General features: G+C 56.7%; 1 protein-coding gene across 2 annotated transcripts in view; it reads left to right on the top strand.

Moving 5' to 3' along the window:
• Positions 1–22,709, top strand: part of RASSF5 (Ras association domain family member 5) — a 71,218-nt gene that overhangs the window by 33,135 nt on the left and 15,374 nt on the right. Inside the window, exon 1 of one of the 2 annotated variants that reach the window (XM_008154181.3) lies at positions 10,925–11,398. The exons of the other annotated variant lie outside the window; for it this stretch is intronic. Within the exon in view, the coding sequence (XP_008152403.1) occupies positions 11,279–11,398 (120 nt within the window). The 5' untranslated portion in view covers positions 10,925–11,278. Of the gene's footprint in view, positions 1–10,924; positions 11,399–22,709 lie in introns of those variants that run through there. 2 annotated transcript variants of the gene reach the window in all.

Genomic DNA, 22,709 nt, shown 5'->3' with positions numbered 1-22,709 from the left:
GAAGCCTGCTTCCCCCACTAATTCCTGGGCCCCCCTCTTCCGTCTCCTCTGTTCCTTCTTCTAAAACAGCAGGTCTCAGAAGGGGTGATTGGCACCCCCCCCCCGGGGGGCATTTGGAAGTTTCTGGAGATGGTTTTGATGATCACAACTGGAAGGTGCTACAGGCATCTGGTGTGTAGAAGCCAGAGATTGTGCCCCCTACAGTGCACAGTAAAGGTCCCTACAGCAGAGTCATCTGACCCCAAATGTCAACAGTGCGGAGCCCTGGCCAGGTAGCTCACTTGGGTAGAGCATCATCCCGGTAAGCCAAGCTTGTGGGTTCAATCCCGGGTCAGGACATACACAAGAATCAACCAGTGAATGCATAAATAAGTGGAACAACAAATGGATGTTTCTCACTTTCTCTCTCTCCCTTCCTAAAAACAAAACAAAACAAACAAAAACGAATGCCGAGGTTGAGAAACCCTAGAGCTGCTTAGCCAGCTGCCAGGTGTGGTGAGCAAAAGGCCCCAGAGCAGGGCCTGGGGTTTGCCATACACACCGTCTCATCCTCCGAAAGTCAGCAGTGAACAGGTGCTCCCCCGTCTTGAGTATTTGGAAGCAGAGTGACCCCCTTTGTCTCTGTTGGGGGCCTCTGGCAAGCGGCTGTGTCTAGAGCAGAAGCACGCTGACATGTAGAAGGAGCCCACAGAAACAGAGAAGGAGCCAGGAGTCCCCTGTGGGCGGGGAACAGCCCTCAGCCAGCAAACGGCCTGGGGTGAGGGGATGGGGGTGGCTCGGCGGCGGAGGGCTGCTGTGTTTGCCTTGGACCGGCCTGGCTGCGTGCTTCAGCACAAGTGGGGCAGGACCTAGCCTTCTATCAATAGAGCCCGGGCCCTGCTCCAGGCTCACTGGCCTTTTCTGAAAAGCTGGTTTGTGCTGATTTCCGCCTTGGCTTGCTTTTCTGTTCAATACCAGGATGGCTTTGCTTTCACCTTGACACTGTCACCTGGGCTGGCCAACCTAATGTGCGAGTGCATTTTCCTGGGGGGTTTATGGTGGCTAGGGCCTTGGTCTGAGCTCAGCTCATGGGGGACATATAGCTGTTAGGGGTCTCTGCTTGGTGGCATTTCTCCTCTCGGCTCTTTAAGGAAAAAAAGAAAATCATGGAATGTCCTCCCTCCGGAGAGAACCACTGTAGGGTAGCATTTTTATTTTTTTCTTCCTGCACATTCATACATGTCTCCAGTCACTGCTGAGGTCATCCTCTAGGTAAGCATTTGGCTCAGCCTTTGAAAGCAGTAGTCCCAGGGTCCTCTGTCTCCTCTCTGCCACGCCTGAGGGAGGTGGGAGGGAGGAAGAGGGGCACATGTGTGTGTGTGTGTGGGGGGGCGGTCTCTGAGCCCCAGCTCTACTCACAAGGCCATGTGGGGTGTGCATGTCTCTCTCGGGCAGAGGAACCGGGAAGGGCGGCTGGGAGCTGCCTGTGCTTTCGGCAGCCTCAGAAGCAGTGGTTTGGCGTCTGTCCTTGGACATCCCCGAGACCTGTGGTGTCCGACTGTTCCCTTGGGCACCCGTTCTTGACCAAGCAAATCCCTTCAAGTCCCCCCCAGATCCCGTCTGCAGGTTACGCCTGCTTCCCCGAGAACACGAAGGCCGCCATCCGCTGCCAAACCGGCTGCGGCTCTTGTTTTTTCTTTGGAGGCCTGCCCCAGAGACGTTATACTTTATACGTCAGGTGGTCTGAGGGTGCTCGTACCATGCCTCCTCCAGGATGGAAAAGACCCTCGGGGTCCCCGGTGCCCATGATGAAGTGAGACCTCTGCTGGTCTGGGCCGGTCCTTTCATTGCCTTCGGAAAAGCATCCCCGAAGGGAGGGAATCCTTGCCCCAAACTGTTCGTTCTCACCGCCACCTGCTGCAGCCCACGGGGATCCTGGGGGCCTGGCCCTGTGGCCTTCGGTGCTGTTTTTCTTGGTACATGGAATGCACAGATGACAAGAAAAAGGACTCTTTGTTCCACTCGAATCACTGCAGCCAGGCATTGACCTTATGTCTGACAGGCCGCTCCCTCCCCCTCCTCTGGCCCTCCAGAGCCCGGGAGCAGCCTCAGGAACCAGACTCCCGGGTCCCCGCCGCCAAGTCCAGCCCCTCCCACAACAGTTCCCAGACCTCATGCGGGCCCTTTCCACTTAGGGTTCTGGCCATACCCATGTCCCACCTCTGCTGTTATGTACCCAGTTTCTCTTTGAATAGACTTACTCAACTTGAGCTTGCGTTAAAGGGACTTTGAAAAGCCTAGAATCACTGTTTGATGGACTTAGGATTTTTTCCTGACACATTAAATCAATACTTAATCTCTAAAATGAAAAAGAAAAATGTGTTGAAGGACGGCCTCAAATTCCTTTGCACAGATTCATTGAGCCAAGCACTGTCCTGAAATCCCCAGAGCCATTCGTGGGAACCCGCAGAGTCCAGCTCAGTGCCTGCAGAGTCCAGCTGGGTACCTGCCTACAGAGGGCGCACTGGGTGCAGCTGGTGCCTGAGGGGCACTGAGCAGTGGAAAGAGCTTCAGGGGGCTGGGAGGACATGCCAGCCCCCCACACTCCTACCCGGGTGCTGCCAAAGGAGAGATGGACCCATATGTACCAACAGGGAATAGCGAGAAGTGAAAACAAGTAACACGGGACAAACCCATTTGTAGTGTGTGCGTATGTGTGTGTGTGTGTGTGTGTGTGTGTGTGTGTGTGTGTGTACAGGGAAGGTCTGGCAGATGCCCAGAGGAGGAGATTTCACTTAGGAAAGGGTGCGAGTGGAAAAGGGTGGAGTTTTGCTGTTCCCTTCCGTGCTGTTTGAGTAACCAGATACTGTCATGCGTTTCTAGTACAATCTTTTCCAAAAAGGTGGTACATATTTTCTTAAGCGAAAGAGAGACAGACCCCTTGCCTAGGTGACAGAAGAGCTAGGTTCTAGTCCAGACTGTGTAGACGAGATCATTGGTGTGTGACCCAGGACAAACCTCCCAGTGTCTCAGCCTCAGGTGTCCCCTCTGAGAAATGGGACAGTAGGCAGGGTGGTTGTGAGGCTCCACGAGACGGAGGTGGCAGCCTGTGCAGAGGAAGGGGTGAGCATCCAGGGCCATTCTGGTGCCTCCAACGGCCTAACTGGGTTGTTGTTGTTTTTAAATCACATCACGCCTGTGGTGAAAGCCCTCGGAGGCTTCCTGTTGCCCTCCACTCCTGTCTAAACCTGGATTAGCACATGAAGCCTCACGGGCTGGCTCTGCCAATTCTCCAGAACACCGGAAAGATGGGTTACTGTCCTGTATGTACCACCAGGACACTGTGCCTTTGAGGTTTGGATGGGCACTTCTAACTGCAAGACTCAACGATTATCTCCTCCTTTGCAGCCCAAGTTATTACTCCACTCCGTTGATAAAAAGACCCAGACTCTGTCCCCATTCACCAAAGGGACAGATGGCTTCCAAAGCTCCTGGGTAGATCAGCCCGGCCTGCTGGTCTCAGCCTGACCCATTGCTGCTGCCTTTCTGCCTGCACCAAGCTGCTGTCATTCCTTAGCAGGGCCCCTCTGGAACCATCTCCCTCAGCCCCTGCAGCCGCTGAGCGGTGACTCAGCTGGCTTGTAGAGCTAAGTTTCCTGGCACCCTGCCCCCCCGCTCCCTCCCCAGTGTTGCCACTGCCTCTGTACTTGGGCTCTGCCTTTCCAGAACTTTTCGGAGGGGAAGCACCTGGGGCCAGTTCTGCCCGAGCCTTCAGCCCAGTGGCCATGTGCTGAACCCTGAACTACCACAAGGGGGAGGTGGGGAGCAAGAAGAGAAGTTGGGGAGCGGGGAGAGCAGGTCTGCCCCTCCTGGAGCCCGCCTCTCCCTCTTCCTAACAACCCCTCTGGATAGATACCCACCTCAGCGGATTCTGGGGCCTGGGGCCCCTCTGAAATGCTCCATGAATGTCTATCAAATTGGATTGTGGTTGATAACAACAGTAGCTGCTATTCATTGAGGCATAGCATGTGCTCCACTTATTTATCAATTATTGAGGCATGTTGAAATCTCCAACTTTAATCGTGGATTTTCCAATTTCTCCATATAGTTCTATCTTCCTGTATTTTGAAGCTCCATTATTCAGTGCATAAGAATTTAGGATGATTATTTCATCTTGTTAATTAACCCTTTTACAAGACAAAATAACCTTCTTATCCCTGGTTATTTCTTTGCTCTGAAATCTACTTTGTCTGATATCAATGTAGCTACTCCAGCTTTCTTTTGATTATCATTAGGATGGTATTTCTTTATTCATCCTTTTACTTTTAGGCTATTTGTGTCTTTATATTTAAAGGTCATTTCTTTTTTCTTTTTTTTTATATATATATTTTTATTGATGTTTTTACAGAGAGGAAGGGAGAGGGAGAGAAAGTTAGAAACATTGATGAGAGAGAAACATCTATCAGCTGCCTCCGGCACACCCCCCACTGGGGATGTGCCCGCAACCAAGGTACATGCCCTTGACTGGAATCGAACGTGGGACCCTTGAGTCCGCAGGCCGACACGCTATCCACTGAGCCAAACCGGTCGGGGCTAAAGGTCATTTCTTTTTTTTTTTTTTTTAAATATATTTTATTGATATTTTACAGAGAGGAAGGGAGAGGGATAGAGAGCTAGAAACATCGATGAGAGAGAAACATCGACCAACTGCCTCCTGCACACCCCCCACTGGGGATGTGCCCGCAACCAAGGTACATGACCTTGACTGGAATCGAACCTGGGACCCTTCAGTCCGAAGGCTGACACTCTATCCACTGAGCCAAACCGGTCGGGGCTAAAGGTCATTTCTTATAGACAGCTAATAGTTAGATCTTTTTTTCTTTAATCCAGTCAGATAATCTCTGCCCTTTAATTGGGTTATTTAGATCATTTACATTTAATGTGATTATTGACACAAGTAGATTTAAGTCTGTCATCTTACTATTTGTTTTCTATTTGTCCTATCTGTTCTTTGTTCCCTTTTTCATTTTTTTTGTCTTCTTTTGGATTAATAAATATATTTTATGATTCCATTTTATCTCATCCACTGCCAGCCTACCTACATGTGCCAAAGGCAGGAGCCAGTCCCCAGCCTCTCTCTAAGCTATGGCTACATCTGGGACAGCCACTCCACTCTCCACAGATTCCCCTCCATGCTCTAGAAGCCAGAGATGCTGGCCAAAGCTGTCAGGGATTTGACTTCAGAAGACAGGAGCTGCCCCAAAGCCTCTCTGAGCAGCTCAGGCTGACTCATGGGAGCCCATCCCTGTCCAGGCAGAGCTGAAAGGCACCCCAAACAGGAACTATTTAAGATCCTGGCTCTGAGGAGGGACAGAGCTCTAGTATTTATTTCTCTAGAAATCCTTAAGCACCGGTGACATTTCTCTGTGCTCCTCACAGCCCCTGCCACTGCTTCTATCCTGGAAGCCATAGGCTGCCCGAGATGACCTCTGGCTGGGCCAGGTCAGGCCTGCGGCTCTGAGGAGTCCACAGAGCCCTCTGTCTGTGTGTAGGAGTACAAGACCTGTTCCCACTGTGACCACACCGCCCTGGCCATCAGGGGACTGGCCTTGCCTGGAGAGGGGCCCTGAGGGATGTGGTGGTGATCAGACAACCCTTTGTGCTGCTCTAGTCTTCCTAAAGGAGAACAATTGGGAGGCAGACTCCTTGGGCCTGACTCAGACCCGCAGGAGCTCTTCAGGGCCTTGGCTCATGTAACTGCCGCGGTGTCTCTCAGTGTCCAATCGAAGCTGTTAGCCTGGCAGCCAAGCAAGAGAAGTGCAGTGTGGGCGAGAACCCCCGAGAAAGCGAACCTCCTGTGAGTCTAACCTGAACGGTGTGCAGCCACTCACCTCTTATAATAGGAAGCCGTCTGGGGAGAAATTAACTTCTCCGCTGTGCACAGTCGGTTCGTGCTGTCAAATGCTCTTCTCAGGGTAAGAGGTAGCATTCTTTTTTTTATTGATATTTTTTTACAGAGAGGAATAGAGAGTTAGAAACATCGATGAGAGAGAAACACCGATCAGCTGCCTCCTGCACACCTCCCACTGGGGATGTGCCGGCAACCAAGGTACATGCCCTTGACTGGAATCGAACCTGGGACCTTTCAGTCTGCAGGCCGACGCTCTATCCACTGAGCCAAACCGGTCAGGGCAGGAGGTAGCATTCTTAAGATGCAACCCAGAGAGGACACCTGGGAAAGGTGGCTTCGGAGAGGCATGGGAAGGTGTGGGAGGGGTAGCGGTTATTGGCAAATACGGGTCAGGAAGTCAGGAGGACATAGGAGGAGGATATTGACAGGCAAGAACCAAACCACAAGAAGGCAGGGTGGCTGCTGGGAAAGTGAATCAAGGGAACCTTGATTGTGGCTGGAGATGAGTGTGAACTGTTGACTCGGCATTGAAGGACCCACTCAGACTATGGGATGTCCCTGGAGGAAGGACAGCAGTTATAATGGAAAACTGTCAGACACGGAGGCTCTGGGTTTGCAGTCTGATTCTACCGTTCACTTGCTGTGTGACTCTGAACCTCAGTTTACTCTTCTGTAAATTACCTTCTTGCAGGGCTGTGAGGACTGAGATCATGAAATGTGTAAGAGTTCGGTGCGTCTAATGATAATTTCTTATTTCATGTCCTCCTAGACTGCACATTATGAGAAGGCGGGGACTATGCCGTATTTGAGCCTGAACTTGAACCCCGAGGCTAGTGCTTGCCATGTAGAAGGTGCTCAGTAAAGATTTGTTAAATGAATGTATGAAAGAATAAGCAACTAGATCTTGACACGTAGAAGTTACTCAATAATTATTAGTTGATAACGGACTAGGAGGTTTTATGTTATCACAACGGTGATCAGATCTTGGTCTAGAAGGGGAACTTGGAGTTCGGAGGAGGCACAGATGGGAACAGGGAAACTACTGGAAGGCTTTGCAGTAATGTAGGCCGGGGCGTTCCTGGAGCTGGGAGAGACCTGGGGGAAGGAGCAGGTGGAAGTGCGGCAGGGAAGAGCGAGGCTGCAGGGGGAGGGCTGGGTGCTCAGGGAGCAGGTGCCCACCTGGAGCTGCCTGGAGACTAAGGATCTGAGACAGGAGTCTGTGGGTGTGGTGGATGCCATCGGCGGCACGGAGGAGACTCGGGCCCCTGGAGACATGGGCTCGTAGGGGAGGAAGACAGTCCTTGGCTGAACTCTAGAAAACCCCGGGGAGCTAAAGGGGAGACGGGCACAGACGGACCGAGGAAGCAGGTCCTGACTTGTTTGCGAAGGGCAGTGATTTCACGTGGACTCCGGTGTTCCGGGCCCCGGGTTCTGCACCAGACCAGCTGGGCTGGTTCGGCTCCACCGTACATGCACCATCGCTATCTAGAGGTGACTTCATCTGCCTCCCTCTCTGCGAAACAGAGATAATAACGGTAGCTTCCTCATCGGTTTGTTGTGGGGATTCAGTTAAAAGGTCATTAGTACACTGCCTGCACGCAGGGCGACTCATGATTTAACAAATACGTTTCAAGGGTGTGGTGGCACCTCACCCCGGTGTTCAGCCCCTGAATGCTGCTCTCCCTCTCTGACACCCCTCGAGTGGGCAGAGGAGGAAACCTGAGGTCCCAGCTTGCTCACGCTGGAGGCGGAGCTGGGACCAGAGAACCAGCTTCCGACTTTGTCTTACGTCACAGCTTTTCTGGAGCAAAAAGAACCACGGGTGGGATCCGGCCACCTGTCAGGGTGCACTGGAGAAGGAAGAAAGCTTAACGTCATGCTTTTCATCATCTGACACTTTGGGACGGGGAAGTCACCCACTCACCATTTCAGTGGGGGCCCTGAACCCCAGCACGGTGCCGTGGATTTAGGGTTCCGGATGCGCCTCTTGAGGTGCAGACCCCTCTTCCTGGGCCCAGGGACAAGGACAGCCGGTTCCCATCCTTTGTGTGTTCACCTCCAGGTGCCTAAAAGGAGGCTCTCTGGGCCCCCTTCACCCCCCTGACCGCCCTCCCCCCCCCCCCCCCGGCCAGGTTATCACTGCTGCTGGTTATTCACAGGGAAGAGGCCTCTGGACACTGACAGGAATCCAGTCTTCTCTCTTTGGGACCCTGGGGTTTCAGCCTGGGTTTTCCTTCTGGAGGCTGGCCGGCTTATGGCATTATATATGCGCATGCGGATTTCTTCTATCCCCGGGTCCTCACCAGCACAGTCTGTTTTGCAGACTTTTTCCAGGAGCCTAGATCGTGGTTGGCAAACTGTGGCTCGCGAGCCACATGTGGCTCTTTGGCCCCTTGAGTGTGGCTCTTCCACAAAATACCACGGCCTGGGCGAGTCTATTTTGAAGAAGTGGCATTAGAAGAAGTTTATGTTTAAAAAATTTGGCTCTCAAAAGAAATTTCAATTGTTGTACTGTTGATATTTGGCTCTGTTGACTAATGAGTTTGCCGACCACTGGTCTAGATGATCTGAGCCAAGATTCATCGACAGGTGACGTGGGCCTGAGACACACTACCAAGGCGTTAAGAGGCTCTGAAAGGTGTGAGCTGTGATGGAACATGCGGCTCCCCTCAGTTTCCTCACCTGTGAAAAGGGGCTAATCGCTGCTCTCAAAGTTACAGAGCAACCTGAGTGAAGTAATGGCTGGTAAAAGGGCTGTGAAAAGCCCTGTTGAGACATCAAGATTTCATAATATTTATGACGGCCCCGGAGCGACACCGAAAAGAACACAGTGTCACTTAGAGCTTTTCCTGGTCGCGTCTGGCTTTCTGGTGCGCGGCTCACAGGGGGAGGCCCGTGCCGACTCCCGGGCGCTCTGTCCTGCTGTTTAAAACAAGGTGCTCGCTGTGTTTTAAGATTGCGCATTCGGATGCAGAGGTCCCTGCGTGACTCCAAGGACACAGTGTGGCCACAGAGACTCTGGGCCTGTTTTTTTCCTTAAGTCTTGGATTCCCATGGAACAAGAAGTCCCTTTTACAAAGGAAAAGTGTGTTTCTTAGCTGGCTGGCCAAAGCAGGTAGGCCGCCGGTGATGGCCAGGATCATGCCGAGCCCCTCTTTGCAGGATTCCTCATGTTGGCATTGGACTTGGAGGTACTGCCAAAGCCAATACCAGCCTCTTCGGCTGAACCATTGTCTCTGGGGAAACCCCCGCCAAAAAAAAAAAGTTTCTAAAATACTCATTTGAAGAAAAGATTGCTCTAGACAAAGCCAGAACCTACTTTCAACCCCATTAATGCCAGCTCTTCCCCTCAATCAGCCCGTAGCTCACCTCGGCCCCCCACTTCTGCTCTCTGCCTCCCTCATTACCTCCCTGTCCCGGGAGGCGGCCCCTGGTATGGAGGGCCTTCTGAGCCCAGGCAGCCAGCAGCTAGGTGCTGGCTCTCGGCTCTCTCCAGCTCATGCCTGCCAGGCCTCACAGCCTTCTGGGAGAAAGACTGTGTGGGAGGATGGAGCCAAATTGGGCTGCAGTTTGAAACCCCCTGGAGCACAGACAGATTTGGCTAAGGTGGAGGAGGGAGCAGGTTCCTTAGAAAAGTAACCAGAGCTTAAAATGGAGGTGGCAGCTTGGTGTCGGGGCTGAGTCTAGCCCTCTGCCCACCTTGTGCCCAGGACCGCACTGTTTCAGAGCTGCAGGAAAAGCCACACAGACTTGGAGAGGGGCCTGGTGACCCCTCTCAGGCGCTCTCTGGGGCTCCCAGGGTCCACAGGCCATCAGACCCCGTGGGCACAGTGCCCCCAGCATCGCCAGGCTCTGAAAGCTTTGCCTTCTTTTTCCGGGACTCCGGGCCGCACTGGGTGGAAAGATGGCAGAGTACGCATCGGAGCAGTCCCACCTCTGCTGAAAGACTACATCGCCGTGGCTGAGAGCATAGGCCCTAGAATAGCACAGACCTCGGCCTGTCCCAGCACATGTGTCCTGCCGTGTAACCCTGAGCCTCAGTTCCCTCATCCATAAAATGGGAATCATCTCCTCTACCTCCAGGCTGTTGGGAAAGTTAAATGACGAGCTGCATGTAAATTACCTGGCACATGCAGCCCTTGTGTGAACACTGGCAGCTATAACTACTGTGTACAAACGTGGTCTGGGGAGTTGTGTGTGTGTGTGCGGGGTGCGGGGGTGGGAGAGGGGTTAGTGCTTGGGGTGCCCTAACTGCTGTGAAGGATTCAGCCCGGGCCAAGGAAGGTGTCCTGCACCCAGGCGGATGGGGAGATGTAAATGAGCTGTCCATGGTGGTAAGGACAAGATCTGGCAAAAACCCCTCTCGGCCCGGAGTGTCAGGGAAATGCACCAATAACCGGGTGTTGTCCGCCGGCTCCTTCAGTGCCCTGAGGCTCTCAGAGGTCAAGTTCCCTGGCGGGGAAGGGCGGCTTCGCTCCAGGTTGCCATAACTTTGCATGTGATTTGCATATGCTTGTCTCCCCCCCCCCCCCCCCCCCCCCCCGTGTCTTCTGGCATTTCCAAGTAAAAACATTGCTGCTCTCCGGCCAGGCCAAATATCGATTTCCTTCTTCTCCAGTGTCTTCTCTAACTCCTCCGGTGGACTAGGCTTCTGCACCCAGTGGGTAGGGGATGAGAGGGCGGGGTGGGAGGGGGAGGGGGAGCGGGAGGGAGGAGGGACGGCTGACCTTATAGCACCTTCCACACAGTGAACTGGAGCGTCACGGGTGATGAGAGGGAGCTGCCTGCGGGAGGCGGAGGAGAGGACAGAGGGAATTTCCCCCCTTGGGCCCATCCTGGTCTGTTTCTCCTTTGCATCCTTAATCCGACCCCTAAGTCCACTGGCACCGGGGTCCCGTGGCGCCGAGTGGGTGGAGAGGCGCAGGGGAGGGAGGGGCTCCGCTTTGAGGAACCGTGCGAGAGGAAGTGGCTTCAGAAGCGCCCGGGCCGTCCCCGGGCAGGAAAGGCGCAGGGAGGCGGGCGGGCGGGCGGGCGGGGGAGGTGTCGCGATGGCGCTCTGCGCTCCGGGCGGCGGGAGGCAGCGGGCGCCCAGGACGTGAAACCGCAGAGGCCAGGTGAGCCGGCGAGCGCCGCAGGTCGGACCCGTGTTTGCAGCCGCTGACGGCGGTGGGTGCGCCAGGAAGGGAGCAGGTTCCCCCGCCGCTGGAGCCACGCGGGTCCCGGGGGGAGGTCCCCAGGCAGCGGGTACCTGAGTGTCCCGCGGGCTCCGAGCTCGCGCCGCAGAGCCGGGGAGGGGCTTCGGCTCCGGGCGCCGCCGCATCCCCGGGCGCATCCGCAGGCGGCCCAGCCGATGCGCTGCGGGTCCGGGTCCGGTCCGCGCTCGGCTAGATGACGGTGGACAGCAGCATGAGCAGCGGGTCCTGCAGCCTGGAGGAGGAGCTGGAGGACTGCTTCTTCACGGCCAAGACCACCTTCTTCAAGAACGTGCAGGGCAAACATTCTGCGAAGGTAAACTCACTCGGATGCGGATGCGGGAGACTTTCCTGGGCGGGGTGGAGAGGTGTGTGTGTGGGGGGCCCTCTGTGGTCCAGGAGGGCAGCGTTGCTCCTGGCAAACGGGGCCAAGCCATGTGCTACCAGAGCGGGTGGGCAGCTGCCTGGGGACCCTCCGGAACTCGGCTGGGCAGACCAGAGGTTGGTTCCAGAGCCCCCCGGGGACCATCAGCAAAAGAGGTTCTCTTTCTAAGGCTCTGTTCAGCATTTCCTGTCCCTAGACCTTTCCAAAATGGCTCTCCAGAGTTTGGGGACAGCGCTTGACTCGGGGTTTGGCCACATGCTCACCTGGAGCTGGGAGAGGGACGGGCAACTGTTTCTTTTTTTCTTTTCTTTCTTTTGTCATTTCCCCCCAAACCCGCGCTTTGAAGCTCTAGATAGAGAGTGGACCTCGGCCAGTCCCTCCGCAGGATAAACTTCCATAGGTTGAGGCTTCCCCGTGGTGAATGGCCAGAAACCACCTTAAGACCCAGTCCAGCAACTTGGCCGAGGTCCAGGGTGTTTTCAGAAGCGCACGGAAACTTCTTTCTTAGGTGGCTGTCCTGCCACCATTTTAACTTCCTGGGTGGCTTGGAAGGAACCTAAAGGGGTTTGCATGAGTTTCCTAATGGGGTTCTCTGTGCTCCCTAAAACTGTCAGCCCCTCCACACCCAGCACACCTGAATCCCCTGTCTCCCCCCACACACACACACCCCAGTGGCCACACAGCCAGCGAACGGCCACAGACCTGGTGGAGTGGTGACAGAGCTCTGCGTGGCTACCTGTTTTATTCTTATAGGAGAGGCGCTCAGCCAGGTCCTTGGAGAGGTGACCTCAAAGGGGCTGTTTGTAGACCAGAGTGAGCTGGTCCGTGTCACAGGCATGAGCAGGCTCCTCATCAATGGAGCAGTCAGTCCTGTGCGTGTAGAATGAACCCAGAGCTTCCCCAGGCCCGGCGCTGAGGCCTCCTTGGTTAATCATTCATCCTGCCTGGAGGCCCCCAATGTGCTGGGTCCACGCGTCAAACAAACGGGCCTTTCCATTGTGAGGGGACATCCGGGAACCAAAGGAGAGGTTTTGATTTTCGTGTTCGAAGGAGCCCCCTGACACTGGCCCCTCGACCCCGTGCCTGTTCTCTGGGCACCCCTCACGAGGCTGGAGAGCAGGGCTTGTTCTGGAGGGATGGGGGCCGGGGAGGGTAGGCTACAGGGGTGCAGGGGGGCTTATGCAGAACAGCATGGCTGCAGAAGGGAGGTGTCCTCTCTTTCCTCTCTTTTGGGGTTCTTGCCTGATGGTGTGGATCCCTCCTTGCCTCCCCCACCTCCCCCCAACACATACAGGTACTCCAGCTGTCTGGGGTCTTTAGACCAGTGATTCTCAATCCTAGCTGCGCCCGGAACTGCCTGGGGAGCTTTAGGAAATGGGGGTATCGGAGAGTCGGATGGAATTGGCCTGGGGCGCAGCCTGGGCAGCAGGACCTTGAAAAGCTGCCCAGGTCATTCTGACGTGCTGCGCCCGGGGCCCGGGGTTCAGAGCGTTGCTCCAGAGCTTTGCTGCTGCCCCGGGGGGGGGGGGGGGGGGGGGGGATGGTGGTTCCTGTTTTTAAACAAAGTTCAGCTGCCACACTTACTACCAGCCAGGCTGTGAGCCCTGGGTCCTAGAATGTGGGCTTTTTGCATGATTGGGGGGAAGGGGGCAGGCACACCGCAAAGCTGGGGTTTCTTTCGCGTGGCGGATGAAAAGGCAGCTGTTTCTGGTATTTCTTGGGAGAAGTAGAACTACCTTACAAGAAAATATGCTGGGCCGGGGGATGACTTGTTCCTTGGATCAAACAGCCTTCCCTCTTCGCGCCCCCGCCCCAAAGCTCCCCTTCCTAGCCGCACCCCTGAAAATGCACCTTGGGTTTGGCACCCACCTCAGCTCTTCCTGGTCTGGTTCTTGATCCGTTCATTGCACAGGGGCCTCTGCGCATCTCCCTGCCTCGTGCTGCCCGCCTGTGAGCCCTCGGAGGGCAGGACTCCCTTCTCAGAAAGTCCTTTTGTTGAAACTCGGGCCTTAATGCTTCCTAATGCGCATGTGGTGGGCATGGCCCCTCCGTATCCCTCGCCTCTGCCTGACTCTGCAGCAAGAGAGGAATCCCGACTGGAGATTCAGAGCCGCCGTCAGGGTCCGTCTTCCTGAGCACCAGGCCAGCATCCAGCGCGGCCCTGCTCAGGGAGGGAGGGGGGAGGACAGGCCCCTCTGCAGGGTGAGCTGGAGGCGCTGGGCTGGCCCCAGCTGAAGGAGCGCAAGGGTGTGTGTGGCTGACCGAGCGGCTGGGTGAGCTGCAGCCAGATGTTTTAGCCTTTCCTCCGGCTGAGTGTTTTTCCACCTTTCACAATATTTTCAGCTCCCTTCTCCCTCCGAGCACTTCTGGACAGGGTTTCAAAGCGATGGGCCAGACTCTGACCCCAGTCTGACCCCTAACTATGCTTTTTTTCCTGCCCAAAGAGATCACATCTGAGCTCCTAAGGGAATTTCTTTTCCTGTCTCCAAGGAAAGGCATTTGTGTTTCCCTGTCGCTGAGAGACTGAGGCCCCCAAGGGGGAGAGCAGAGGCTAACGCGTCTATAAATAGCTGTCAGAACAACCTGCGTCTCTGGCCTGGCCTGGCCGAGCGGGCGGTGGGCAGGCCTGGCTGCTGCTCGGGGCCGGGCTGGGCACCACCACCTGGGAGCAGGCACAGCAGCCTCCCCGAGTTCCCCGGGCCTCTCCCCAGCCCCTTGGAGGGAGGTGGGGAGGTGGAGAGACAGCCAGAGAGAACGTGGGAACAGGCCTCGCGTGTTCTCTCCTTTCAGCTTCCTGGGGCGCGTGCCTCAGCTGGAGGGGCAGGGAGGTTTGAGTCATGCCAGGTGCAGTTTCGGGGGCTGGGGCTGTGCTCTCCGTGGGCTTCTCCCTCGGCTGGCCGCAGTTAGGTGGCGTTTCCCAGCGTTATGCTGGCGTTTCCCAGGGTTATGCGTGTCCAAACAGGGCTCCTGGCAGCTTGTGTGGAAACCCCCCTGGGTGCTCAGAGGGGCAGCCCAAATGCACACACAGTCACTCCAGTCTAAGCTATCGGAGTCTCCAGGGCTGAGGGGTTCGTCCAAGGTCACACAGCAATTTCATGGTGGACCCGACGTGAGAGCCTCCATCTCTTGCCTTCCGGCCCAGAGGTTTTCTGTCTCAGTCCTGGAAGAGGCAGGATGGTGACTGTGAGGCCAGTTGCTCTTTTATTCCTGTTGGGATCTGACCCCGGAAGTGGGGCCAACCTCTACTCCTGTCATCCCCCGAATGCACAGCATCGGGCGTGCACCAGGACACGCACAGCCTGCTTCTCGCAGAGCGTCATGACCTGGTTTAGTGCCTCTTCTCGCAGATGGAGACACTGAGGCCCGTAGGGTAAGGAGGACCTCGTCAGGCCACATATCTGCTCGGGCAGAGCCAAGACTGACATCCCTCTTGGACTCCTTGTCAAGTGCTCTTCTTGATCCTCTTCACTCAGTGAGTGACTGGGACAAACGTAGGCCTTGTCCTTTCAGAACCTTGTCCAAAATAGGAAGACCCAAATGACCTCAGGCTGGGAAAGGGGTTAAAGAGCCCTTCCCATCTCTCCATTCCATAAGTCCTTCCCACTCCTCCATTCCATGTGATCCTTCCCATCCCTGCATTCCATCCCTTCATTCCATAAGGCCCTTCCCATCCCTTCATTCCATAGATTCTTCCCATCTCTCCATTCCATAAGTCCATCCCACTCCTTCATTCCATGTGTTTCTTCTCATCCCTCCATTCCATAGGTCCTTCCCATCCCTCCATTCCATAAGTCCTTCCCACTCCTCCATTCCGTGTGATCCTTCCCATCCCTGCATTCCATCCCTGCATTCCATCCCTTCATTCCATCCCTGCATTCCATCCCTTCATTCCATCCCTGCATTCCATAAGGCCCTTCCAATCCCTTCATTCCATAGGTTCTTCCCATCTCTCCATTCCATGTGGTCCTTCCCATCCCTGCATTCCATAAGGCGCACTGCTAGAGGAACACTGGCCCTACCTGAACACTAGCAGGAGGAACCTGTCATCAGCTCCAGAGTCTTACAACTTTAAGTTCTTGGTGCCGATCCTAACATGCCGCTTGCTGGAGAGCCTTCCTGCGAGTGTTTTCTTTGGATGTGGAAATAGAAGGTTGACGTTGCCTCTGGTTAAAGCACACGTAGAACACACTCCCCGCTGCCTCACCAGATTTTCTCTGCTTTATGCCGACACCACTGAAAAATTCAAGGAAGGGGTCTCAGGTCAGAGCACGAAGCCTCTCTGTTCCGTGCCTGCACTTGTCCCATCTCCTCTTGCCTGGCCAGTCGGTGCCTCCCTGGACAGGGCCTCGGTGGCGCTCCAGGGATGTCAGCCAAGCTTGATGGCCCCGGGACCAGCCAGGGAAATCCCCATCTCTGTGCCAGCAGCGGGCACGCCAAGCCTCAGGCATAACACCTGCCCCTGACCTTCTTGGCATGAGAGAAAAGAAAAGGGTACTAAAAATAATGTCGTTCCAAATTGGAGCAATAAAAATGAAGTAGAAATCTTCAGGACCATCGGACCGGTGAACTCTGTTTTTATGTGCTGTCTCAGAAGCCTGCCCAGCCCCAGGCTGACCGAAAAGGGCTTCATGGCGTAGCTGCATGAGGGTTCTTTTAGGCCAGTGATGGCGAACCTATGACACGCGTGTCAGCACTGACACGCGTAGCCATTTCTGATGACACGCGGCCGCATGCCGAGAATGAAGCGTTTGCTGCTCCTGAGGATGAAACATTTGCAACTAGAGTCTTGGAGTTAGTTTTTTCCTCAAAGTGACACACTACCCGAGTTATGCTCAGTTTTTTGGCGAAGTTTGACACACCAAGCTCAAAAGGTTGCCCATCACTGGGTTAGGCTGTCGCCTGCACTCCACTCCTATGAGCACACTGGCTGTTTTCTCGGTCCTCACCAGTGTTGCTTTTCTCTGCAAAGATGGTAAGCCCTGCCCTCGCTGGTTTGGCTCAGTGGATAGAGCGTCGGCCTGCGGACTGAAGGGTCTCAGGTTCAATTCCAGTCAAGGGCATATGCCTGGGTTGTGGGCTCGATCCCCGGTAGGGGGTGTGCAGGAGACAACCAGTCAATGATTCTCTCTCATCATTGATGTTTCTCTCTTTCTCTCTCCCTCTCCCTTCTTCTCTGAAATCAATAAAAATATATTTAAAAAATAAAAATTAAAAAAGATGGTGAGCCCTGTAAGATGAGAACCCGTATCTCCTTCAGGTTCAAGGCAGTAGCACCAAGTACCGGTTGCAAAAGCCGACACGGCGTGCTTGCACCTGTATAATCAGGATGGACTGACTGTTGCAACCAACAGCCCCTGTGTCTCAGTCGTTGAACAGAATCAAAGTCTATTTCTCCTTTAAGGCAAGTTGCCTCGGCAGGTGGGGGCCACAGTCACACGTGGGAGATTTTTGCTGGCCAGGTCCAGAAATGGTGTGTTTCTGGCACCCACGTGCCATTGGCCAGAATTCAGTCACATGACCACAGCTAACCACAAAGAAGGCTGGGAAATGAAGTCTGTGAGCCCAGGTGGAACAGGAAGCCGGTTGTGGTGAGCCTTTCGCAGTCCCTGCCACACACCCTCCCAACACCTTCTCTGCCAGTCGCCTCTGGCAGCGCCGCTCACACTTCCTTGGTGAAGGGCCGCAGTCTCTCCCTTGGACCCTGTACCTCTCCATCGGTCACGGAGAATGCGCCGTGCCTGGAATGGGGTCCGGCGTCCCCTCAGTACCCTGGGAACTCCTTGAGGACAGATGCTTTCCCTTCCTCGGCGCCTCTCTGGTCCCCTGTAGCATCTGAAGCTTCAGGCTGGGATCTTCACTGTAATTACTCTTGGGGTCACTTTTTGAAAATGGAGATGCGGGGGCCCCACAGCAGACTTCCTGGCTCCTGAATCTTTGGAGGTAGGACCCTCACATCTGCGTTTTAAAGTGCTCTCCTCAGGTGACCCCCTATATATATACTGAAGTCCAGGAGCCGTCGGTGCAGGCGCTGTTTGGTAGCGGGCTGGTGGCTTCCGTTGAAAGGGAAGACGCTCATTTATCACACACTCCAGAGAGGCTTCTAGGTGGGACACTGAAGCCCGGAGGGGAAAGGGTTTGTCCCTGTTCACACAGCTCAATAGAGACAGAACTGAGGCCCCGGGGCCCCCGGGGTCCCGCGCAGAGCTGCCCCCATCGCCGTCACCGCGTGTGCGGGACAACGCTGCGGAGGGACAGCCCTTGGCGGTCGGGACTGGCGTGTGGTGTCGGGGAGGCCGCACGGGACTGTGGGCCGAGTCCTGGCCCGTCCCAGCTCCAGCCGGGAGCGGAGGGGCGGTGGCCGGGTCACCTCTCGTCCCGACCCAGGCGCTTCCTCTGGTCCTTCCAGCAAGAACACAGGTGCTGTGCGCCTGTCCCCATCTTCTTCCTGAACTGAGAGCCCCCCCACTTTGCAAGTGAGCAGACCCGTCTTCCCAGCTCCTCCGGGGCTGGCAGGGGTTCCAGGTGCTGACCACCAAGTGCTGTAAAGGGGGTGCTTCCCTAGGGTGGGGTCAGGAAGAGGACCCGAATGGCTAAGGAGAGGCCTCTCTTCAGGACCCCAGGGACTTGCCCTGACACCCTCACTGCCGTGTTGGCTCAGATTCCTCCCTCCCACCCACCCCTCTTTCCTCACATTTACCCTGACTGCGCTGGCTTTTCCTTCCAAAGCAACTCCGGTTGCAGCTTCGGCACCCACAGCATCCACCCACCTGTGTAGCTGAGAAAAGAAGAAAGATCACAGGCTGAGAGCAAGCCCTGAATTCCAGCTCCTGGTTCACACGGTCAGGTGGGACTCTGGATCCAGCTTCCAGCCCCTGAGCTTGCCGGGCCCCGCCTGGGTGCCCGGGAGCCCAGGCTCTCCTCTTCCTCTGCTCTCCACTGGCCAGGTAGCCCACAGCTGTCACTTTCCGGCTTTGGGGTCCCCCGGTGGGGAGGACCCAGCCTTGTCCTCATCCAGGGCCTCGGTGTCCTCTCCCAGATGCCTCCCTCTCCCAGAGAAGAGCCTGGGGACCCCGCCTGGCCTGGAATGTTCTCTGGGTGTCCCCAGAGGACCCGATGCGTTTGCTAAGATCGCGAGCGTTTACTGTCGGGCTAGGAGGGAAAAGGGAGCCATCGTGGCAGGAAACATCAGGCTGGAACCGGAGCCCGTGGCTCCTGTGGGTGGTGCTGCGTGGTCCCGCCTCCACTCATTGCCCAGCCTCAGAGCACACGCTCTGCCCACCGCACACGTGCATCTTGCGTGAGACCGAGTTTTGAAAGGCTCCCAACACGCTCAGGTCGCCCATCTCAAACCCCGATGACTTAGAGTCGGAAGCTGTTTTTCTCACTCAGCCGATTTCCTGTGCTCGTCTCGGGGAATCTGGGTCACCACACTCCATTATCGTCATTTCACAGCCCCCCCTCCCAGTATCCTCCTCACTCCTGGCTCTACCCCAGTGTGAAGAGTGGTGTTGGACTGTCCCCCACGCCCTGCTGTGGGGGACGAGTGGGAGCTGGGTCTGCAGGACACGCGCCTTCCCGTGAGAGTGTGAGGCAGGGCCCGCCGTTGGCCGGAGCACAGGGAGAGGCGGTAGGCGTGTCACACGTGGCTGGGTTTGTATGGAGAACGTGGGAGCTGGTGACATGGGGGGTTTAGAGGGTGTTTCCGGTTGTGACTTGAACGCCCCCTTCTTTGCTCCCCAAACACCACACCTTTCTCTCCTCACCCTCGTTTCGATGGTTGTGATTTTCTGGAGGAGGGGCCCTGCCTGGCTCATCCTGTGCCCCGGGCTCATGGCAGGTGCTCGCTGCACGTGGCTGAAGGAGGAGCGGGCCCGGGCTGCTTGCTCAGTAACAACAGCCCTAGGAGCGGCCGCCCCCGAGGACGCTCGGGCGGTGCTGTAGGGCCAGGTCTGTGCACGCTGATCCCAGGGCTGTGTGTTTGCAAGGGAGGCTTGTTCAGATGCTGGATGTGGAATTGATGGGTTTTCCCAGTCTCTCCGAAGAGAAAATCTCAGCGAGCAGAAAAGGCAAGGACAGCTTTCCAAACACGCACGGCCCCTCCGCCCATCTGTGATTGCTCAGCTGTTTGCCCTGGAGGATGAGGCCAGGCAGGGCCGGGTCCCTAAGCAACCAGGCTGGCAGGAGTTGGCGTGGTCCTTCCTCAAGCAGGGCCCTCGGAGTTGGGAGAGAGGGGCCCTGCGAGGCGTGGGAGAGCCTCCTGGGACAGACTTCCGCGGTCTGCCTTTCGGACACGGGAGGGGCAGATGCAGGGGGAGGCGCCCACACACTCCTCATTGGGCTTACTTTCCCAGTTTAATTCTGAGCCAGTGGAGATCCCGTTTGGCGATCCCTGTAGGTTGGGCCTTCTCAGCGGGCCCAGCTGGAGTGGGCAGGGGCGTGCTGACGTCAGTGAGCCCCACTCCGGCCTGGGAACTCGAGCCTTCACTCCGTGTGACCCCATGAAGCATGCTCGCCCGGCGAGGCCTCCCTTTCTCCTTCTATAAAATGGGGGGACTTGCCCCTCCAGTGGAGAGCGAGTGCTAAAGGAGGGCCCAGCATTTGGTTGTGAGAACCCAGGAGAACTCCCGGGCCTTGGATGATAAAGGCCGTTTGGGGAAATGGACGTGGTTGTTGAGTTTGACATGGGATGTGGGATTCATTGTTGGGGTGTGGAGGTATAAGGCTCTGTTCACAGAACAGAGACAGGGCAGGAGCGAGGGGTCTGCTGGGAATGGGTTAGGATGTGTAATAATACTCACTGCTTCCTGGGCCTGTGGTGTGTCAGGCCCTGTTCTATGTGCTCCACATGTACGTATTCATTTAATCCTCAGGACAACTACATGCGGATCCCATTTACCCACCTGAGGCTCAGAAGGGGGTGAGGTGATGTGTCCACGGTCACACGGGAGTGTGGGCAGATCCAGGATCTGGGCCCCAGTGGTCTGACACCGGAGCTCCTGGCCCCTAAGCTGTCTGCCTCTCCGATAGCACTTTCCAGACTATCCAAGCAGTCAGAGCCCCCGCTGTGAGGCCAAAAGGTGCCCCCCGCCCCCCCGTGCCAGCCCATGTCAGCAGGGGTCGGTGAGGGTGGCGCACTTTGCCAGACCATTTAGGAGAGAGGGGAAGTCAAACGTCCCTGAGCCTGTATGACACAGTGAGAGCTCCCTAATAACCAACTGAGACATGTTTCGGTATCAGAAACGAACCCCAGCACCAGCGCGGGGTGCGGTTACCGGGCAGGCAGCACAGCGACGGGAGGGCAAGTGTGGGCTGGCCAAGAGCCTCCAGCACCGGGCACCACCCCGGCCTCAGCTGCGGGCACAGGCGGGGCCTCCAGGCAGAGGGAGCCAAGGACTGCACTCCCTCCCGCAGGGCAGCGCCGGCTGGTGTCCTGGCCGCTGGTGCCAGCCCCAAGCCGCCCCACCCCTCCTAGCAAGTGAGGGCAGTGCGGGCATGCTGGAACTGGGCACGCTGGGAACCGGGCATCTGGGAACCGGGCATCTGGGAACCGGGCATGCTGGGAACCGGGCATCTGGGAACCGGGCACGCTGGGGACCGGGCATGCTGGAAACCGGGCACGCTGGGAACCGGGCACGCTGGAACCGGGCATGCTGGGGACCGGGCACGCTGGGGACCGGGCACGCTGGGGACCGGGCACGCTGGAAACCGGGCACGCTGGGAACCGGGCACACTGGGAACCAGGCACGCTGGGAACCGGGCACGCTGGAACCGGGCACGCTGGAAACGGGCATGCTGGGGACCGGGCACGCTGGGAACCGGGCACACTGGGAACCGGGCACGCTGGGAACCGGGCACGCTGGAACCGGGCACGCTGGGGACCGGGCACGCTGGGGACCGGGCACGCTGGGAACCGGGCATCTGGGAACCGGGCATCTGGGAACCGGGCATCTGGGAACCGGGCACGCTGGGGACCGGGCACGCTGGGAACCGGGCACGCTGGGAGCCGGGCACGCTGGAAACGGGCACGCTGGGGACCGGGCACGCTGGGGACCGGGCACGCTGGGAACCGGGCACGCTGGAACTGGGCCCTGGCTCCACGTGCAGCTGTCCACCTCCGAATTCCCTGCATGGTGTCTGGTGCTGGTCCCTGTCCTGCCCGGGCGCCGCAGGTGGTGGGAGAGGGGCTCCCGCGGTCACGGCATCCTGTCCCGCCCGGGAAAGGGCCCACAGTTAGACCACGGGAGCTGGACTCCCAGAACCACCCTCTCTCGAGGCCCAGGGATGCTGCTGGGTTTCACTCGATGGCTCTCAGCACACGGGATTCTGAGTGAAGCTGGGGAACCTGGACTGGTAGCATTCTCATGCAGGGAAGCCCACCTTGTGAGGGTGAGGAAGCGATTTGGGGGTGTCTCCTTCAGGGAAGCCCACCTTGTGAGGGTGAGGAAGCGATGTGGGGGTGTCTCCTTCAGGGAAGCCCCACCTTGTGAGGATGAGGAAGCGATTTGGGGGTGTCTCCTTCAGGGAAGCCCACCTTGTGAGGGTGAGGAAGCGATTTGGGGGTGTCTCCTTCAGGGAAGCCCCACCTTGTGAGGATGAGGAAGCGATTTGGGGGGTGTCTCCTTCAGGGAAGCCCCACCTTGTGAGGATGAGGAAGCGATTTGGGGGTGTCTCCTTCAGGGAAGCCCCACCTTGTGAGGATGAGGAAGCGATTTGGGGGTGTCTCCTTCAGGGAAGTCCACCTTGTGAGGGTGAGGAAGTGATTTGGGGGGTGTCTCCTTCAGGAAGTCCCACCTTGTGAGGGTGAGGAAGTGATTTGGGGACAGGGCGATGGGGTAGCTCTGACGGTGAGCTGGTCCCCAGTCTCAGCTCAGTGACTGGAAGAGCATCCCGCGGCTCTGGGATCCAGTGTTCCCCCAAGTCTTCCTTTTGCTGTTGCATCCATTTCTCTGGGGGAGGATGAGCTCGGGAAGCCGGGCGTAGCTCCGTGGCCATGGCTAGCCGTGACAGGGCCGAGGGAGAGCACCTGAAGGGTTGGGAGTCCCCGTTACTTGAGTCCCTAAGGACTCAGGGTGCTTCAGATGTAGGCGATGGGACTACTTCATCTCGAGGCCCCTCCAGATCTCGGAGCTCGGGCTCCTTTGCCTCTGAGCTGCCCTCGGGAGAGTTGTCTGGGAAGTGCCAGCAGCTCCTCCAAGCTGGGCTTCTGAGCAGATCACCCCTGATGTGCAGCCATTCCTGAGCA

This window comes from Eptesicus fuscus, chromosome 22, assembly GCF_027574615.1.
Source record: "Eptesicus fuscus isolate TK198812 chromosome 22, DD_ASM_mEF_20220401, whole genome shotgun sequence".
Classification (NCBI taxonomy): Eukaryota; Metazoa; Chordata; class Mammalia; order Chiroptera; family Vespertilionidae; genus Eptesicus; species Eptesicus fuscus.
Note: the sequence above shows the minus strand (reverse complement) of the source record. Positions and strands in the feature narration are given on the sequence as shown.